Raw genomic sequence first — 14,273 nt, forward strand, 5'->3', positions numbered from 1 at the left:
TCGCAAAGCCGAATCTACGATACGGACCGCTTATTCTTCAGCGTAGTCCAAGGCCAATGAGTACGGAGCTCAGCACACTCACAGAAGGTGTAGGCCAGAGCTGAATGCGAAAAGCTACGCCCTCCCTCCTTCGCCAGGACTTCACCCGTAATGGGGGATAAGAATAGAAACTCGTGTTAAACGACGAGTTAATCTACAGATCTAAAGAGAAGAATTTTCTTTCTTTTTTCGAGCTAATGCTTAATGCAAAAAGCATACAGGAAGGGCTTTGATCCAGAATGCCAAATCCTTCTGTCCACGCATTGTTACGGGGGGTGTGCATTCTTCCCAGGCCCAGCATTCCAATGTTCAGGACAACCAGCTCACCAACGGTAGCTCATTGAGTACCCGAAGATCATTAGCTCCACCATGCGGGAAGAGCGTGGAGCAAAGGTTCGGTCGGGGTAATTTAGTGCAAATCATTGAGGCTGCTATCCTACGTATACGACTCAGGATGAGCCAAAGCAACCCAATGACGCTTACACTCCAGGTGTCAGTCAGCCCGTTGAGCCCCCTCTCCACGTCGTCCCTTGACGCGTCGAGCCGTCGAAGCCGGTCGACCTCCATTGTGACACTCATAGTTCGATCCAGCCTCGACATCGATTATCAAACAATGGCGAGGTTGGTGTCATTGGCTCAGCGCTCGCTGGTTCCTCTAAGACCCGCCCATATCCGCCCTGCTGATACCTCTGCACCCTGTTTCTGGCATAGTAAAGGTTGCATTCCCGCGGGTGGCCATCAGTGCTCCGAGCCCACTGGGTGAAGGGTGTCTGGCAGTGGATGGCACGAATCAGCCACCGACTTTGCACCCCTCCTGATTGGCGACAATGGCTTGTGGGAAAGGCATGGGCCGTTCTGCTCGAGCAATTGGGATGGGGTGGGCCATATCGAGGGGCTGCGTATTCCTTGATGGCACATTCCCTGCCTATCTTGCCCTTGTTGAGAGCTCTTGGAATGTGCACAGAATCCAGCGGAGAATCCAGAGGCTGGGGCCCATCGTAGCAATTCAAATAGGAGCCCTCTGTCTGTTGTTTGTTTGCTTTGTCTACTTTGCATTTTCTGCACTGTTTTCTTCGATTGTCAACTCGTCAAACTGTTCCAACACTGCCAGTGCATTCCATCATCACTTCGAGCCATCGTCATCACCGCGGCCATTTTGGACGGATACTCGGCTAAGCTAGCCGTCCCTTACTTTGCGTCAAGCTTTCCTCTGCATCAAGCTTCTGTGCTTCCGCGGCCTTCGTCGCCAGTCATATCTACTCGGCCCAAGTGTTCGTTGGGTCGACCTTAGACAGCTCCTCTGGTCGTCGCCGCAAACGGAAAGCGGCACCCCGTCTGGCACAATGTTCGCCCAGCAGTTCGACCATTCCTTGAATGATTTAGATTTATTTAATCAGTACGTCAATATGGACAACTCCAGTGTGGATGGCAACAAAGATGTTTCATTCCCTGGCGATCTTGACCAAATATTTCAGCTTGAGTCATTGTCCAGCGACTGTGGCGAGCACTCTCCGGCCATCTCCACATCAACAGCGCAACCCCATCAGCAAACAGCCCAAAATTGGAGCAAAGACTTCTGGTGTTTGTCCCAGAACGCGGACTCTTCTACCAGCCAAGGCCAAAATTTCTCTCTACAAGACACTGTTCACCCATCTGCCGTTTCTGAGCTTGGTGTCAACTTTGAAGCTCCGCCGACAGCGTGCGCTCCGGAAACCCGCCCTTCTCCGTCGACTCCCCCAGCAACTCCTAGTCGTAAGACCACCAAGAGTGCTGTGACTACGCCCAAGGTGATCCGTCGTCATCGCGAACCTAATGATCGTCGTGGTCCGCTGCACAAGCAGAGCTTCTCTCCTGGCATAACACGCTCCTCTCAACCTCAACGGAACAGAATGGCGTATCAAGAAGCCTGGGCGCAGCGATTCAACAACTTCAGCTTTCGCAGCTCGGATGAACGCTTGCCTCTGTCCCCACCACCTTCCGATATCCTCGTTCAACAGGAGAATATGGCAGCAGACAACTCTGCTGCCCACTTGAACCGCACCGAATCACTACCCAAGGCATCAGCTGAAATGCCTCCCCAATATGACACCGGCATCTTCAACCAATCGCCGGCTATCTCCATGCCTTCTCCATCAACAGCTGCGCTAGCGGGGCAGCCCCCGAGATATTTAAGCCAGTCCAGCGGCTCGGGGTTGCCCACCTCAAGCCCCCCGTCGGCTGACGACATCTTCTCTTCCCCACATTCTTCAGGCCCTCAGTCCATGTCTTCCTGGCATTCCGACTCTCTTGGCTCTTCTGGGATTCCGTACAGCACCCCCGACCTGAGTGGACAAGATGGCCAAGCATGGTGGTCGCCAATGGCTTCGAGAGTCCCACAGCGACAGCCTTCGTATCAGCAGATGGTGGCGTCTCCAGCTGCACAGAGACCGATCCAGAACTCTGCAAGTCAAAGTGACATGCTGCAAGGGGGCCTTATGATTCAACTGGACCCGTCGTCATACGATCTTTCCAACACACATTCGTCATTCCCCTCGGCCGGCCTGCCTTCCGCTCCAAATGGTCATGAGAGCCGCGCCTACATGCAGCCCACTGCAGCACCAGTGGATTCATCGTCATTCGTCACCCCTCAGATTCCCCCTTCCCATTCACGCTCTCCATCGCTGTCTCCGGGCTCAGGCTCACCAAAGAGTGGAAGCATGATGCACAATGGCCACCGGAGGTCATTTCAGCGCCAGAGTATGAACCGAAAGCTTTCCTCCAATTCTATGAGCGCACCCAAACCAGTCAAGGCCCCCCACAGTTCATCGGGGAGTCCAAAGGGAGGCAACAAGGCCGTCACCGTATCCTTCGTGAATTTCACACAAAATGATTCCAAGAGGATCCTCACCGGTGTCGCACCCAGTGGCAGCTCCAAGACTAAGGCACGACGTGAGCAAGAAGCCCGCGCTCGACGCCGCGAAATCAGCGAAGCTGCCTTGCAAGCCGTCCGGAGTGCCGGAGGAGATGTTGAAGCTCTGGAGGCAATTCTATGCTAATATCATATGTAATAGTAATACTCACATGTCGATCCAGTGCATCACTCGTTTGCCAGTATCCGTTTATTCGTCGTCATTTGTGTTCTGCGGCTAGCCAGTTTCTTTGAATGTTCGTTATACCATTCCAGAGTCTGTTGTTATTATTCTTTCATTTTCCTGTTTGTTTCATTTCTCGATACAAGGCAACGGTCGTTTGGGTGTTCGTCTGATCATCACTTTTTTCTTTTTGAGCCGAAAAGGATTTGGAGTTTGATTTCATCAAAAGCGTTAGATTGGCGGGCATTCAGGTTCCATCAACCTCATACTAGTTGGATATAATATATACCACTAATATTGCATTCTTGAAAATTGTGTTTGCACAGAAGCGAGTGATCTGTATACATGCAGCTAGGTGGCGACACAAAAGAAATCAAGCACCATGATTTTTGACATACCTGTACATTCTATAGAACCGGCCTGATCATTATTTGCCTACGGCAACCTGGTAGAAAATTCCAATGAAAATGATGTACATAGTTCATTCATAATACAGTAATAGTTCGTAATATACAAGAGTTGGGGGTCCTTTAAGCCAAAGCTCCAGATAGCCGAGTACCATGTGAGACATCCCAACCCGTCACTGATCACCAGAAAAATGTGATGTCTCTTATCGACAGATACTGTTTCGCAACTGTCTGTAATGTTGCTCCAACGACACTAACGAAACACAGCCAATCAGCTTCTCTCTCCGTATGTCTGGCGTGTTCCGCATTTCGGGAACGGATGGCAACCTGGCAAGGCAACCCCAGATATGCCTATTTTAGAGGTGACGAGTCTGACATATGTGTTTCAGATTGAAGCGAGAGAATGGAGGCCCAAGTACGGAGTAGTCAAGCCAAGCTGCATTTCTCCACCTCCTTCCCTACAGACACCTCGCTCACTCATCTCTTCGACGCAGTCGGGCTCCACGAATCGGGCTGCCACTTCTGACCCGGAGCGCCTGCCGCCGCCTTCGCCCAGGGGTCATTCTTCTTCGTAGCCTCCGCGGTTGCCGTCTGCGTATCCTCCGAAGGGCTCTTGTTTGCTTGGGCTACTGTCGCATCACTCGTGTTGGTGGCGGGGAGCGGTTGTTGTTGGGATTTGGGCATATCCAGATATGATGGTTTGCTGGCCCAGCGCTCATCGGCCAGACGGGCTAATTCCTTAATTTGCATTTGTCGGATGATGTCTTGTTGTTGTTCTTGGATGGACGGGGGGTCTGCGCGGACGTAACGGAGCCATTGGTGCCATTGTGCTGTAGTTACCGGGGGTACGGTATTAGCTGCTGCTGTTGGGGATACGCTATGAGAGACCTGAAGGTGCCACTTACGGCTCACTTGGACATCGGCGAGGTGGGTTTTTGGATCGGTCTTGACGATGCGGCGGAAGCGGCCGGCGTTGAGTTGGTCCTTGAATTCCCAGAAGGTGTTTCCGTGTAGGTCGGTGCCTGAGGAAGAGGTGTTAGGAGGGTTTCTGGGGAGCTATATATTGAGGATGGCAGATGAGCTTACCGACGAGGAACGACCTGCGCCAGGGTAGGCGAAGGCCCTTCCACTTGAACCAAAGACTGTTGATCGGACTCATTGGGAGATTGAAGTGAGAATGGTGGTCGATCGGAGGCTATGCGATCTAGATTGAGGCAGTGCAGTGGTGGTGGAGTGGCGCGGAGAAAGAGGAAGATGATGTTCCGATCATCGAAATGATGAAGCCGAGATGAATTGAAGCGGCGATGATTGGGCGATAATTGACACCCGAAATATCAGGCATATGGGACGTCATCGGTAAGATTGAGCGGTCACGGGGCGTCAAATACGGTATTGTTCTGGGCGTTTCTTTTCTATTTCGGGCTTCGAGTGTTCGATTTCCATTCCACGCCGCATTCCGTTCGCCCTCCAACTTTGGCTTCGTTGCTTTTGTTTTGTCTCTGCCTCTTCGGTTAATCTGCTGCATTGATCTCTCATAATACCCCGGTGATATGTCTTCTTCATCCCTTCCTCTTCTCTTCATCTAGACCCCGAATTGATCTTCCGATTCATCCGCCCTCACATAAGCCTCCACCCCCCTCCTGAACCCCTGTGACGTACTGCCGGTTCGTCCCACCGGAAAGCCACTATAAACACCCACTCCCCCTTATTCTTTTCCGTATATTTTTGCGCCCAAGCTGCCTAACGGTCCTTTAAATTCGTCTGCATGTCCCAAACGCTCTGATTGAGACTGTTCGACCTTCAAGATGGCCTCCGTCACCTCGCTTGACAAGGACTTGCGCAGTCTGCGCTTGTCCCGCTATACCCCGCAGGCAGCCGCGGAAGTCCGCGACTGGATCGAGGAAGTGTTACACGAAAAGCTCCCACCAGGAGATCTCCTGGATGCTTTGAAAGATGGCGTTGCACTCTGCAGGTGAGGATTTCATGAGTTTCCCTCAAAGACGCCGCCATTCAAGAACACTAACAATATTGCAGGCTGGTCAACTTGGCCGTCTCCCCCGGCGTCAAGTACAAGCAGTCCTCTATGCCGTTCGTGCAAATGGAGAACATCTCTCACTTCCTTCGCGCATGCCAAATGCAGCCCATCAGCCTCCCTCCGCACGATGTCTTCCTGACCGTCGATCTCTACGAAGCCAAGGACCCCGCACAAGTCCTACAATGTCTTACGTCTTTCAGTCGTCGGGCCAATGCTCTCCAGCCTAGCAAGTTCCCTCGCGCACTCGGTCCTCAAAGCAAGGCAGCCACTCTGAGCCCGCATGCCACCGGTTCCAGTCAAGGCGCTTATACCCCCACCAAGTCGAGTGTATCCGGTCACTCCAGCCCGGCAAGATCCCCGAAGCCAGTCAGCAGCTGGAGTAAGAAGTCTGATGAGTTTGTCACGGCCCCCGCCTGGAATATTCATCAGTACGGTTATATGGGTGGTGCAAACCAGGGTAGCATGGGCGTTGCCTTTGGTGCACGTCGGCAGATCACCACCGCTGCCCCGCGTGTCCCCAGCTTGGCGGAGAAAGAAAAGCGGAGAAAGGAGGAAGAAGAACGGCAAGTTTTGGAAAAGCAGGAAGCAGAGCGCCAGCGCCAGCAGGAGCGCGAAGCGGAAGAGGAGCGTGCTCGCATCGAGGAAGAGCGCCGCTGGGAGGAGGAAACCAACCGTCTGAGGGAGCAAGAGCGGCGTCAAGTCGAGGAGGAGCGCAAGCGTTGGGACGCGCAACAGCGCAAATGGGAAGAAGAGGAACGGCAACGCCTGCGTGAAGAAAAAGAAACGGAAGATAGGCTAGAACGCGAGCGACTTCAACGACGAGAGGCGCAAGACAGCCGTCTCAACGGACAGTTCCTCAGCCAGTACCAAGCCAGTCTACCAGCAGCATCTCCCGTTCCCCCAGTCTCCAGCGAGAACCGCGAGAGACAACGAATTCGCGAGCTCGAGCGCGAGCTAGAACGCGCCAAGGAGAGAGAACGCCAATATGAGCGTGAACGTCAAGACATCCAAGAACGGGCCACCAAATCGCCGCCTCGCAGTCCCCGGCCAGCCCAGCCCAGCTACGACCTATCTTCCCTCGAGCAAGAGCGTCGCATGCTACGCACCGAATGGCAAAAGCACCACGACGAGCCACTCACAGAATCAGACATCCCCCCAAGCATGCCTCCGAGACCCCTCCCAGAGCCCGTCATCTCCGCTGAGGACAAACCATCCACGCCCCCTCGCCCCTTGCCCGACCCCACCGGAGCGAAGCCCCCTATGCCTCCACGACCCCTCCCCGATCCCACAAGCTACACCCCTCCATCCCAAAGCCCCTACACACAAGAGAGCCGGGTCGACCGATTCCTCGCTTCCAACCGACCCCCTGTTGCCCCGAAGCCCGCCGCCCACCGGCCCCAAGACTACACCACCACAGCGGAAGTAGACGCCGAGAATAGCCGTCGCGCCGCCGCTCAAGAGAAGACCAAGGCCGGTGGCTGGGCTTCCAAGTCCCTTCTGGAACGCGAGATGGAGCGCGAACGGGAACGTCAGCGCGAGTGGGAGGAAAACCAGCGCCAGACACAGGAGGCAGCAGCTAGGGCTGGGTCTTCTATTGCGGGCGCTAAGCGGCAGATTATTGGGCCGAGGCCACCTCCGTAGATATAAAGTGGAGTGTGCCCTTTTCATAGTTCGCCCTTTTTTTCACCCCCTTTATCTATTTTGTGTCTGCCTGTCTGGTTTTTAGTTTGTCTCCCCTGTATTGTGAATATACCCTTTTCTTTTGCCTCCCTTCTTATTCCCCTCGCACTGCTTGGTGCGGTGGTGTGTGGAACTGCGAAGTTTGCTTGGTTTGCGTGGTCTAAAATATATTTCTGTTCGGGAAAAGAAAAAATCAACTTAAAGGGATTGAATTCAAATGTAAATAAATGAATAAGTAATCTCAGGTAAAATCCGATAGACAAATTTTAAGTTCAGAGTCACTTTGATGTCAGTTTCAACTAAAAAGGGTATTTGTACTATCTATACATTAAGGAATTATGGCCGAAAGCCTGTCTCAAGACAGTATGAGAGTCGACGAGCGAAACAAAAGTTATACCGAACCAAAGAAGGAAAAAAAGAAAGAAAATAATAAAAAAACATATTGACGCGCTTGCCTTTAATCGCTCACTCCAATCACACACGCATGCAAATAGAATGAAGAAGAAGAGACATTTCAATAACTCAAGCATCATGCAGTAGTGGCATCACCCTCGAACGGCAGAATACAAAGCACGAGAAATTGCAACCGCTCCGCACTCTCCTCCAACCACGCACGCTCCATATCATCCGCCCACCTGTAAGCTTCCTGGACATGTTTCCGCGATTGGTATTCGGACCGGTCGAATCGACGATTAACGCCCCTATGAACAGCTTCTCGCAGACTTTTCGTGACGCGTAGCATGCCGTTATCGGCGAGAAGGATGATCAGTGACTCTAGGATGATGGAGATTTTGGTGTTATCGGCTATGAATTTTGTGCTGGCCGCGTAAGGCAGGAAACATTGTTCCAGCTTCGCTTGGTTGAGATATTCCTCGTCGGTGTCGGGGGCGGCGGTCTCGCGCATGCGAAAGAGAAGAAACTCGCAGAGGGTGGTTTTGGCAGGGCCGGAGAGGTAGGGGAGGGTGGAGGGGCTGATGAAGGCCTGGAAGACAGGAAGGGGCAGGTGACGAATGTTTTCGGCGTAGAGGTGGTAGAGGTCTTCGAGGGGGATGAAGTCGTCGGGGAGGTACTGGGAGACTGTGGATAGGAGTTGTAGGAGTCGTTGTCGGAGACCGAGCGAGCGCATGCCTCCGTAGAAGCCGACGTCGCCGTGCATGTAGGGGATGTGTCTTGTGGGGAGCTCTTCGATGGGCACACGAGCGCCAGTGCTTGGGGCAGAGCCGCCGTATGGGCCGGGGGGTGTATTGATGCCGTTGGGGCCTATGGCGAGTGATTTGCCTCTGCGCTTGGGCTGGGGTGCGCGCCGAGGGGTGGGTTTTTCTCGAGAGCGTTTGGACCTGCTGGTGGTTGAAACAGACGGATATGCTTCCTCGTCGGAATTGGCGTCCGTCTCATTGATATCCTTGTTTTCATCGTCATAGTCTCCATCCTCGATCGGATCATCGTCCGTGAGGTAGTCGCCGAACTCGTTCTCATCGATGTTGACCTGCGCGCTGCGCTTTCTGCTGGTGGAGGTGTGAGCTTTTGCGTATTTGAGTTCATTTTCGAAGACTTCGCGAAACTCGTTGCGAGAGGTCGAGCCACCGTCTGCAAAGATGGAGCGAACAATGCGCCGGTATGGACCGTACGTGGTGCTAGCTCCGTGAATGTAACGGAATATGAGGCTTTCTCTGAGAACCTGGAGGGCTGGGTCATCGTCATGATGCGTTTTCTTCCTTCGGGACTTCTTCGGGGACGGCGGTGGTCCCTGTTCACTAATGGTGTTTCCGGTGTGAGCCTCCTTATACTGTCGAAATTGTTCGTTCCAATCACTTTCTAGAACATCACACATGTATTCAAGCCAGACCTGCCACCACGTCCAGCGGGGCCGATGGCGAACAGAACAGTTAAACGCCCAGCCAACGACATGCCAAAAGTCTTCTGCGTTGGACCACAGGGAAAGCGACTGGCCGAGATCTAAGTTCAAGGGTTTCGTATCATCGGAAGACAGGTCAGAGGGTGGGGGGATATTCTCTGTCACGGGACGTCGTCTTGTATGGCGGGGGGAATCGGGGAGATTAAAAGAGAATGCGACGTTTAGTTTCGAGGAGATGGGCCCGACGAGGGTATTGGTCAGTCGGAGCAGACGCAGTGCGGCCAGGGGTGCTTCTTCCTCCTCGGTTGTTTTTGCGCGCGTAGTGGTGGAGGGGTGTATGAGGAGAGTTGCGGCTAGGGCGAGTTGCTGGACGGGTGGAGTATATACTGGCGCTGAGGCAACGGTACCGGATGTGAGGATATTCAGTAGGAAATTGATAGCTTGTGTATCTAAATCGGGAGGTCAGATGTGGACAAAGAAGAAATAGTGATGCGGAGGAAACGGACAGAGTCTCTCTTCAAAGAAGATGGCTGCATGTTGAGCTAGCTCGAATGGAATGGGTTTGGTGGGTCGATGAACAGGCAGATCCGCCTCTAGCGGTTCTAAAGCGGCCATAGAAGATGGGAGTGAAGGGAGAGGTAAAGAAATGAAGAGGATGTGGAGAAGATGAGGGCGAGATGGAGATGGAATGGAAATGGAAATGGCGGAGCGATAAAGAAAGCGACGCGATGCTTATCGATAAACCTAGCCGGGGCAGCACGTGTGCCAGCCAATCAGATGCGGTGCCTGACAATGCGGGCCACAATCAGGCAGTCCACACTGCGAGACCAACTCGGTTTGTTCCCTACTGTTTGCAACAGAGAAATGAAAGGTTGGTTGAAATGGACGGGATATACCAGGTATCCTGAGCGTTAGCCTGAAACTTCCTGAGCTGCGGAGAGTTGATGATTGCTAACTTATAGAATATCATGCATAAAAAGAAAACAACTTTCAGCAAATCAGGGTGCTGTAGTGTAGTGGTCATCATGAAACGTTGTGGTTTTCCGCAGCGCCGTTTCGACCTGGGTTCGATTCCCAGCAGCGCCAACAATTGGCGTTTGAGCCTGATCTGCTTTCTTTTTTCTTTTTGTGCGATACAACTTTATTTATCGCTCTATTTCATTCTAAACCCTGTTCTTTGTCTACGGCGGCCACAATATGAAAGACCTTTATCTGCTTTCAATTCTGATACCGTGCTACATTCATCAGTGGCTCTCTTCCATTGCTACATTCAAGCCACCGAGTCTCTGTGGGCAAAGGGACCGAGATACGTAGTATTCCGCATGAATCGTCATCACCATATTAATATACAAGTTACTATGCAGTCTCATCGGGGTAGTAGTAGTCTATACAGCAACTAATGAATATTAGGTAGTTGTACTCTATGATTACTCCATGTATTAGTGGTACGAGTGGTTGGTGTGTCTGAATACCTTCCTGATCATATATAGAAGGGCTACACCACTACACCGAAGGATAGTGAAAAGGCATATGGCAGCTAATCACGAAAACCAGAAGGGATAAGCAACGAGCATTTCATAGAGCTAAGTGGTACTCTTTAAAGTCATTTGCACTAAAGTCAGTTAGTAACCTGTGGTGTAATTAGTGGCTGGCTATTCCCATGGATCCGACGCTCGGACGGAACACCGTAGGAGCACAAGTGCGATGAATTCCCAAGTTACCCATTCGACAGACAATCATACTATCCAGGAAGAATCCCAAGCCTACTTCTGTTCCACCATAGCACAAGACAGGGAGCTGGGTTCTGCAGCAGATTAGTCGTCCTAGCACAATTCGTGGATTAGCAAGCATACTGGCTATCTTGCCCAGCACCACCCTGGAGAGCCACCGTCCGTTAGGTCACATGGATGGAAAATATGACCAGACACCACTATCTGAACGGCAAGTCAGACAGAATCTTCTTGAATAGACCTTGGGCAGTCCCACGGATCATCCACAGCCACTTTCCCAACAAGCCCGACTGTCCAGGAACATGAAGCTATACTCCTTTCGCTCGGGCCCGAACAAAGTTTGGCCGAAGTACCCACACCCCGTGCCACGAAAAGCTTGACCTGAGCCAATCGTTTGAGGGTTCACGTTCCCAGCATCATTCGTATCGTCCTCTTTTTTTTTTCGTTTGCCGAGTGTATGTACCCCCAAAATGAATGCTTCTATAGCAGTAGTGGGGACAACATATGGCAGGGATGAATCCCCCCCGCGCCCCCTTGAAACCTGTGCGCAATGTCGGCGAAGTTTGGATGAACCTTCCAGTTGATGCCCCGCGTACCTCGTATGCAGTGGGTGATACAAGCCAGAAAGGCAGGGAGCTGCGCGCGAGCCGTCCGGTAGACGATCCGCATTCCCATTGGTGATCTCGGCAATCGAACGGGATTCAACCATCTCAGGGTGCACAATACGAAGTCACTGGAGCCAGATGGCAGCCATTCACTGACAATATCCAGATAGAGATTGGCTTCGTAGTATGCTCGAGGTCCACACCATTAATTTAGCTGGTCTGAACGATGCTCCGTAGGTCTGATTGGAGGGGCGTAGTCTAGTTATCGGATGTCTCACTTGAGACTCGACTCACCACCGCAAAAAAACCCTGGCATTTCCGGCGGGATTGATAATTGACCCGCATATCCCACAGACCCAATAACTAACCAGATTTTCCGCCATAGGCGCATTTCTCTCAACCAGCACGTGTGTTTGGGGTGGTTGATGATTGGAGCTATGTCTCAATCTGGTCATGATGAGCGGACCGATACCCAATTTGATCGGCTTGTTGGACGTGGGGTGATAAACAAGATTGACCACGGTGAGGGTGAAAATCCTCCATTCCCACCTCGCATCACCCCAATAGCAATCATACCATACCTGATGCATGTGTCATACACGGTATGGTAAGATGAAACCTGTAAAAAAATTTCATTTTACGGCGAGGGGTAAGATAGACGGATGTGGCTCGAAGAAAAAAAAGCGGAAGAAACCCACCAAGCGAGTGAATACTTATCAATCAGCGGATCTCGTATTCCGAGAGATGATCTGATAAAATAAATTTTGTTGTCGCGTGTGTTTGTATTGCGTTCATAGGGCCAACCTTCTTCCATTCGTCGTCAATATGGGCAATAATCCGGTCTTTGCTGTCACTGGTAGGTTCATCGCAACATAACCGATAATCGTGAAGTGATAGGTTACTGATTGCGACCAGTGTTCTTCATCTGCTTCCGAGAATGCCTGGAAACAAGCGTGGTTGTGTCTGTGCTGTTGGCTTTCTTGAAGCAGACTCTCGGAAATGACGGGGGCGATACGTATAAGCGACTCGTGAGACAGGTAAGTGCACTCACGGCTTCAACATGTCATTATCGCTGAATTTGATTGCTGATGATTGTCTCGTCCACACCAGGTCTGGCTAGGATGCGCACTCGGACTATTCATCTGCCTCTGCGTCGGCGCAGGCATGATTGGGGCCTTTTACGGCCTAGGCACGGACACGTTCTCTAGCACCGAAGATATCTGGGAGGGTGTCCTAGGAATTTTAGCATCTCTCATCATTGCGGTCATGGGAGCAGCCCTATTGCGAGTGTCAAAACTCCAGGAGAAATGGCGGGTTAAGCTCACCAAGGCTCTTCAGCACCACCGCAACACCAACACCTCGCGTAAGGGCCGTGTGAAGATGTGGCTCGAGAAATACGTCATGTTTATCTTGCCATTCATCACCGTACTTCGTGAAGGACTGGAGGCAGTGGTGTATGTTGGTGGTGTTGGATTGGGATTGCCGGCTACCTCTTTCCCTTTGGCGGTAGTGGTCGGTCTCATTGCAGGCTGCTTAGTCGGATATCTGATTTATCGGTAAGTGAACCAAGCACCGTTACTCGCTAGATGACACAAGCTAATGCAGACATCGCATGTTATAGAGGAGGCAGCGAATCGACCATGCAATTTTTCTTAATTGTCTCGACCTGCTTCCTTTACTTGGTAGCCGCGGGCTTATTCTCCCGCGGTGTATGGTACTTCCAAAACCACGCATGGAACAGTATCATTGGCGGGGATGCCTCCGAAACGGGATCAGGCCCTGGGTCTTATGACATCCGACAGAGCATCTGGCACGTTAACTGCTGCAACCCCGAGTTGGGAGGTGGCGGCGGATGGGGCATTTTCAACGCCTTGCTGGGATGGACTAACTCAGCCACATACGGATCCGTTATCGGCTATAACCTATTCTGGCTCGGCGTGATGCTCGCCTATGCTGCGATGCTGTATCGGGAGCGGCGTGGTGCAATCCCCGTTATTGACCCGATGATTGCGCGCTACCAGGCGTTCAAGGCCCGGGTGATAGCAACCATTCTTCGTCGGCCAGTGGAAGAAGAGAACGTTGAGCCGGTGGAGCAGTCGGGGATTTTTGCAGAGAGTGGCAAGGCGAAGGAGACTGGTGCCGGAGGGCCCATGTCTGTGAGGGAAGCGGAGGTTAGGGCTGCGTAGCGATAGACCGATGTGCTAGACTAGAACTGCTAGTATACACAACGGAGCGGGGGTTTTCTCATTGAACCGCGTCATGTGGGTAATGTAAGTAGATTATGTTTGTAATCGCATCTGGCGGCTTTCTGGTTCCTTAACGAAACAAGAAAATTAATAGGCGCCAGTTCCGCAAAATGCAGAGGAAGACCGGATAATACTGCGTAGTAAGTGAAAGTAGGGCAATCGCAATTAAATCATACAACACATTACCGCAATAATACTAGCGCAATACCCGCTCTTGGCGCGACCGGGCCCAGCATCAGATAAGCCAACGCCCAGACAAATTGATAAGATCGGGGGCACACGACACCATCTGCTCGCTTGCAAATGACGAGGAAAAGAAAATCTCTGTTCGACTGCCATCTTTAAGCCATTTCATTGTCGGAGATATTATAGCCAAGCCATGCCAAGTCGGCGTTCTCTACCTGAACTGGGGATCAAGCTATTGTGGGACTGGATGCTGGGTGGGACTCCGAGAAATCTACCAGTTCGGGCGATGGTGGAAAACCGTTCCTCACGTACAGCCCAGTATTCGGTAGTACTAGTCAATATCAGATGGGCTATCTGATTCGTCTCAGGCCTCGCATTCGTGGATGGCTCCTCCTCATTTTACCTTCATCCGGCGGCCC

At 52.0% G+C, this 14,273-nt stretch overlaps 7 protein-coding genes and 1 non-coding gene across 8 annotated transcripts; 5 read left to right on the forward strand and 3 right to left on the reverse strand.

Annotated features, from left to right (window-relative positions):
* The first annotated feature begins 752 nt into the window (after positions 1 to 752).
* Positions 753 to 1,301, forward strand: BO85DRAFT_123080 (uncharacterized protein). The gene has a single exon (XM_025653930.1). The coding sequence runs from the start codon at positions 867 to 869 to the stop codon at positions 1,218 to 1,220; it is 354 nt and encodes a 117-aa protein (XP_025519923.1). The 5' UTR covers positions 753 to 866; the 3' UTR covers positions 1,221 to 1,301.
* On the forward strand, positions 1,302 to 3,511 carry wetA (developmental regulatory protein WetA). The gene has a single exon (XM_025653928.1). It carries the CDS (start codon positions 1,383 to 1,385, stop codon positions 3,072 to 3,074), a length of 1,692 nt encoding a protein of 563 aa, XP_025519924.1. The 5' UTR covers positions 1,302 to 1,382; the 3' UTR covers positions 3,075 to 3,511.
* A 2-nt stretch (positions 3,512 to 3,513) lies between these two features.
* Positions 3,514 to 4,782, reverse strand: BO85DRAFT_445416 (uncharacterized protein). The gene is made up of 3 exons (XM_025659255.1): positions 4,604 to 4,782; positions 4,423 to 4,539; positions 3,514 to 4,347 (listed from the first exon to the last, which is right to left on the reverse strand). The coding sequence occupies exons 1-3, from the start codon at positions 4,674 to 4,676 to the stop codon at positions 3,995 to 3,997; spliced, it is 543 nt and encodes a 180-aa protein (XP_025519925.1). The 5' UTR covers positions 4,677 to 4,782; the 3' UTR covers positions 3,514 to 3,994.
* Positions 4,783 to 5,211: 429 nt separating this feature from the next.
* BO85DRAFT_123071 (calponin homology domain protein) lies at positions 5,212 to 7,477 on the forward strand. Its single transcript, XM_025653929.1, has 2 exons — positions 5,212 to 5,489; positions 5,552 to 7,477. Exons 1-2 carry the CDS (start codon positions 5,323 to 5,325, stop codon positions 7,191 to 7,193), a joined length of 1,809 nt encoding a protein of 602 aa, XP_025519926.1. The 5' UTR covers positions 5,212 to 5,322; the 3' UTR covers positions 7,194 to 7,477.
* Positions 7,478 to 7,761: 284 nt separating this feature from the next.
* Positions 7,762 to 9,702, reverse strand: BO85DRAFT_465844 (uncharacterized protein; the record flags this gene model as incomplete). The annotated part of the gene is made up of 2 exons (XM_025662090.1): positions 7,762 to 9,536; positions 9,594 to 9,702. 2 exons carry the CDS (start codon positions 9,700 to 9,702, stop codon positions 7,762 to 7,764), a joined length of 1,884 nt encoding a protein of 627 aa, XP_025519927.1.
* Positions 9,703 to 10,089: 387 nt separating this feature from the next.
* BO85DRAFT_t27 lies at positions 10,090 to 10,173 on the forward strand. Its single transcript has one exon. It is a non-coding gene; the product is annotated as a tRNA-His (tRNA).
* Positions 10,174 to 10,907: 734 nt separating this feature from the next.
* Positions 10,908 to 11,619, reverse strand: BO85DRAFT_123101 (uncharacterized protein). The gene has a single exon (XM_025653931.1). The coding sequence runs from the start codon at positions 11,524 to 11,526 to the stop codon at positions 11,077 to 11,079; it is 450 nt and encodes a 149-aa protein (XP_025519928.1). The 5' UTR covers positions 11,527 to 11,619; the 3' UTR covers positions 10,908 to 11,076.
* A 379-nt stretch (positions 11,620 to 11,998) lies between these two features.
* Positions 11,999 to 13,765, forward strand: BO85DRAFT_465845 (FTR1 family protein). Its single transcript, XM_025662091.1, has 4 exons — positions 11,999 to 12,278; positions 12,338 to 12,459; positions 12,533 to 12,978; positions 13,044 to 13,765. The coding sequence occupies exons 1-4, from the start codon at positions 12,248 to 12,250 to the stop codon at positions 13,606 to 13,608; spliced, it is 1,164 nt and encodes a 387-aa protein (XP_025519929.1). The 5' UTR covers positions 11,999 to 12,247; the 3' UTR covers positions 13,609 to 13,765.
* Positions 13,766 to 14,273: the final 508 nt, after the last annotated feature.

This window comes from Aspergillus piperis, assembly GCF_003184755.1.
Source record: "Aspergillus piperis CBS 112811 unplaced genomic scaffold BO85scaffold_2, whole genome shotgun sequence".
NCBI classification, from domain to species: domain Eukaryota; kingdom Fungi; phylum Ascomycota; class Eurotiomycetes; order Eurotiales; family Aspergillaceae; genus Aspergillus; species Aspergillus piperis.

Bases quoted from the DNA above. Each gene is read 5' to 3' on its own strand.
- BO85DRAFT_123080 (XM_025653930.1), top strand. From the start codon at position 867: ATGGCTTGTGGGAAAGGCATGGGCCGTTCTGCTCGAGCAATTGGGATG.
- BO85DRAFT_123071 (XM_025653929.1), top strand. From the start codon at position 5,323: ATGGCCTCCGTCACCTCGCTTGACAAGGACTTGCGCAGTCTGCGCTTG. The intron at 5,490-5,551 runs GTGAGGATTTCA...ACAATATTGCAG, and splicing joins GATGGCGTTGCACTCTGCAG to GCTGGTCAACTTGGCCGTCT.
- BO85DRAFT_465845 (XM_025662091.1), top strand. From the start codon at position 12,248: ATGGGCAATAATCCGGTCTTTGCTGTCACTG. The intron at 12,279-12,337 runs GTAGGTTCATCG...GATTGCGACCAG, and splicing joins TCCGGTCTTTGCTGTCACTG to TGTTCTTCATCTGCTTCCGA. The intron at 12,460-12,532 runs GTAAGTGCACTC...CGTCCACACCAG, and splicing joins ATAAGCGACTCGTGAGACAG to GTCTGGCTAGGATGCGCACT.
- BO85DRAFT_123101 (XM_025653931.1), bottom strand. From the start codon at position 11,526: ATGGTTGAATCCCGTTCGATTGCCGAGATCACCAATGGGAATGCGGAT.
- BO85DRAFT_445416 (XM_025659255.1), bottom strand. From the start codon at position 4,676: ATGAGTCCGATCAACAGTCTTTGGTTCAAGTGGAAGGGCCTTCGCCTA. The intron at 4,540-4,603 runs GTAAGCTCATCT...CCTCTTCCTCAG, and splicing joins GCGCAGGTCGTTCCTCGTCG to GCACCGACCTACACGGAAAC. The intron at 4,348-4,422 runs GTAAGTGGCACC...CGGTAACTACAG, and splicing joins CGCCGATGTCCAAGTGAGCC to CACAATGGCACCAATGGCTC.
- wetA (XM_025653928.1), top strand. From the start codon at position 1,383: ATGTTCGCCCAGCAGTTCGACCATTCCTTGAATGATTTAGATTTATTT.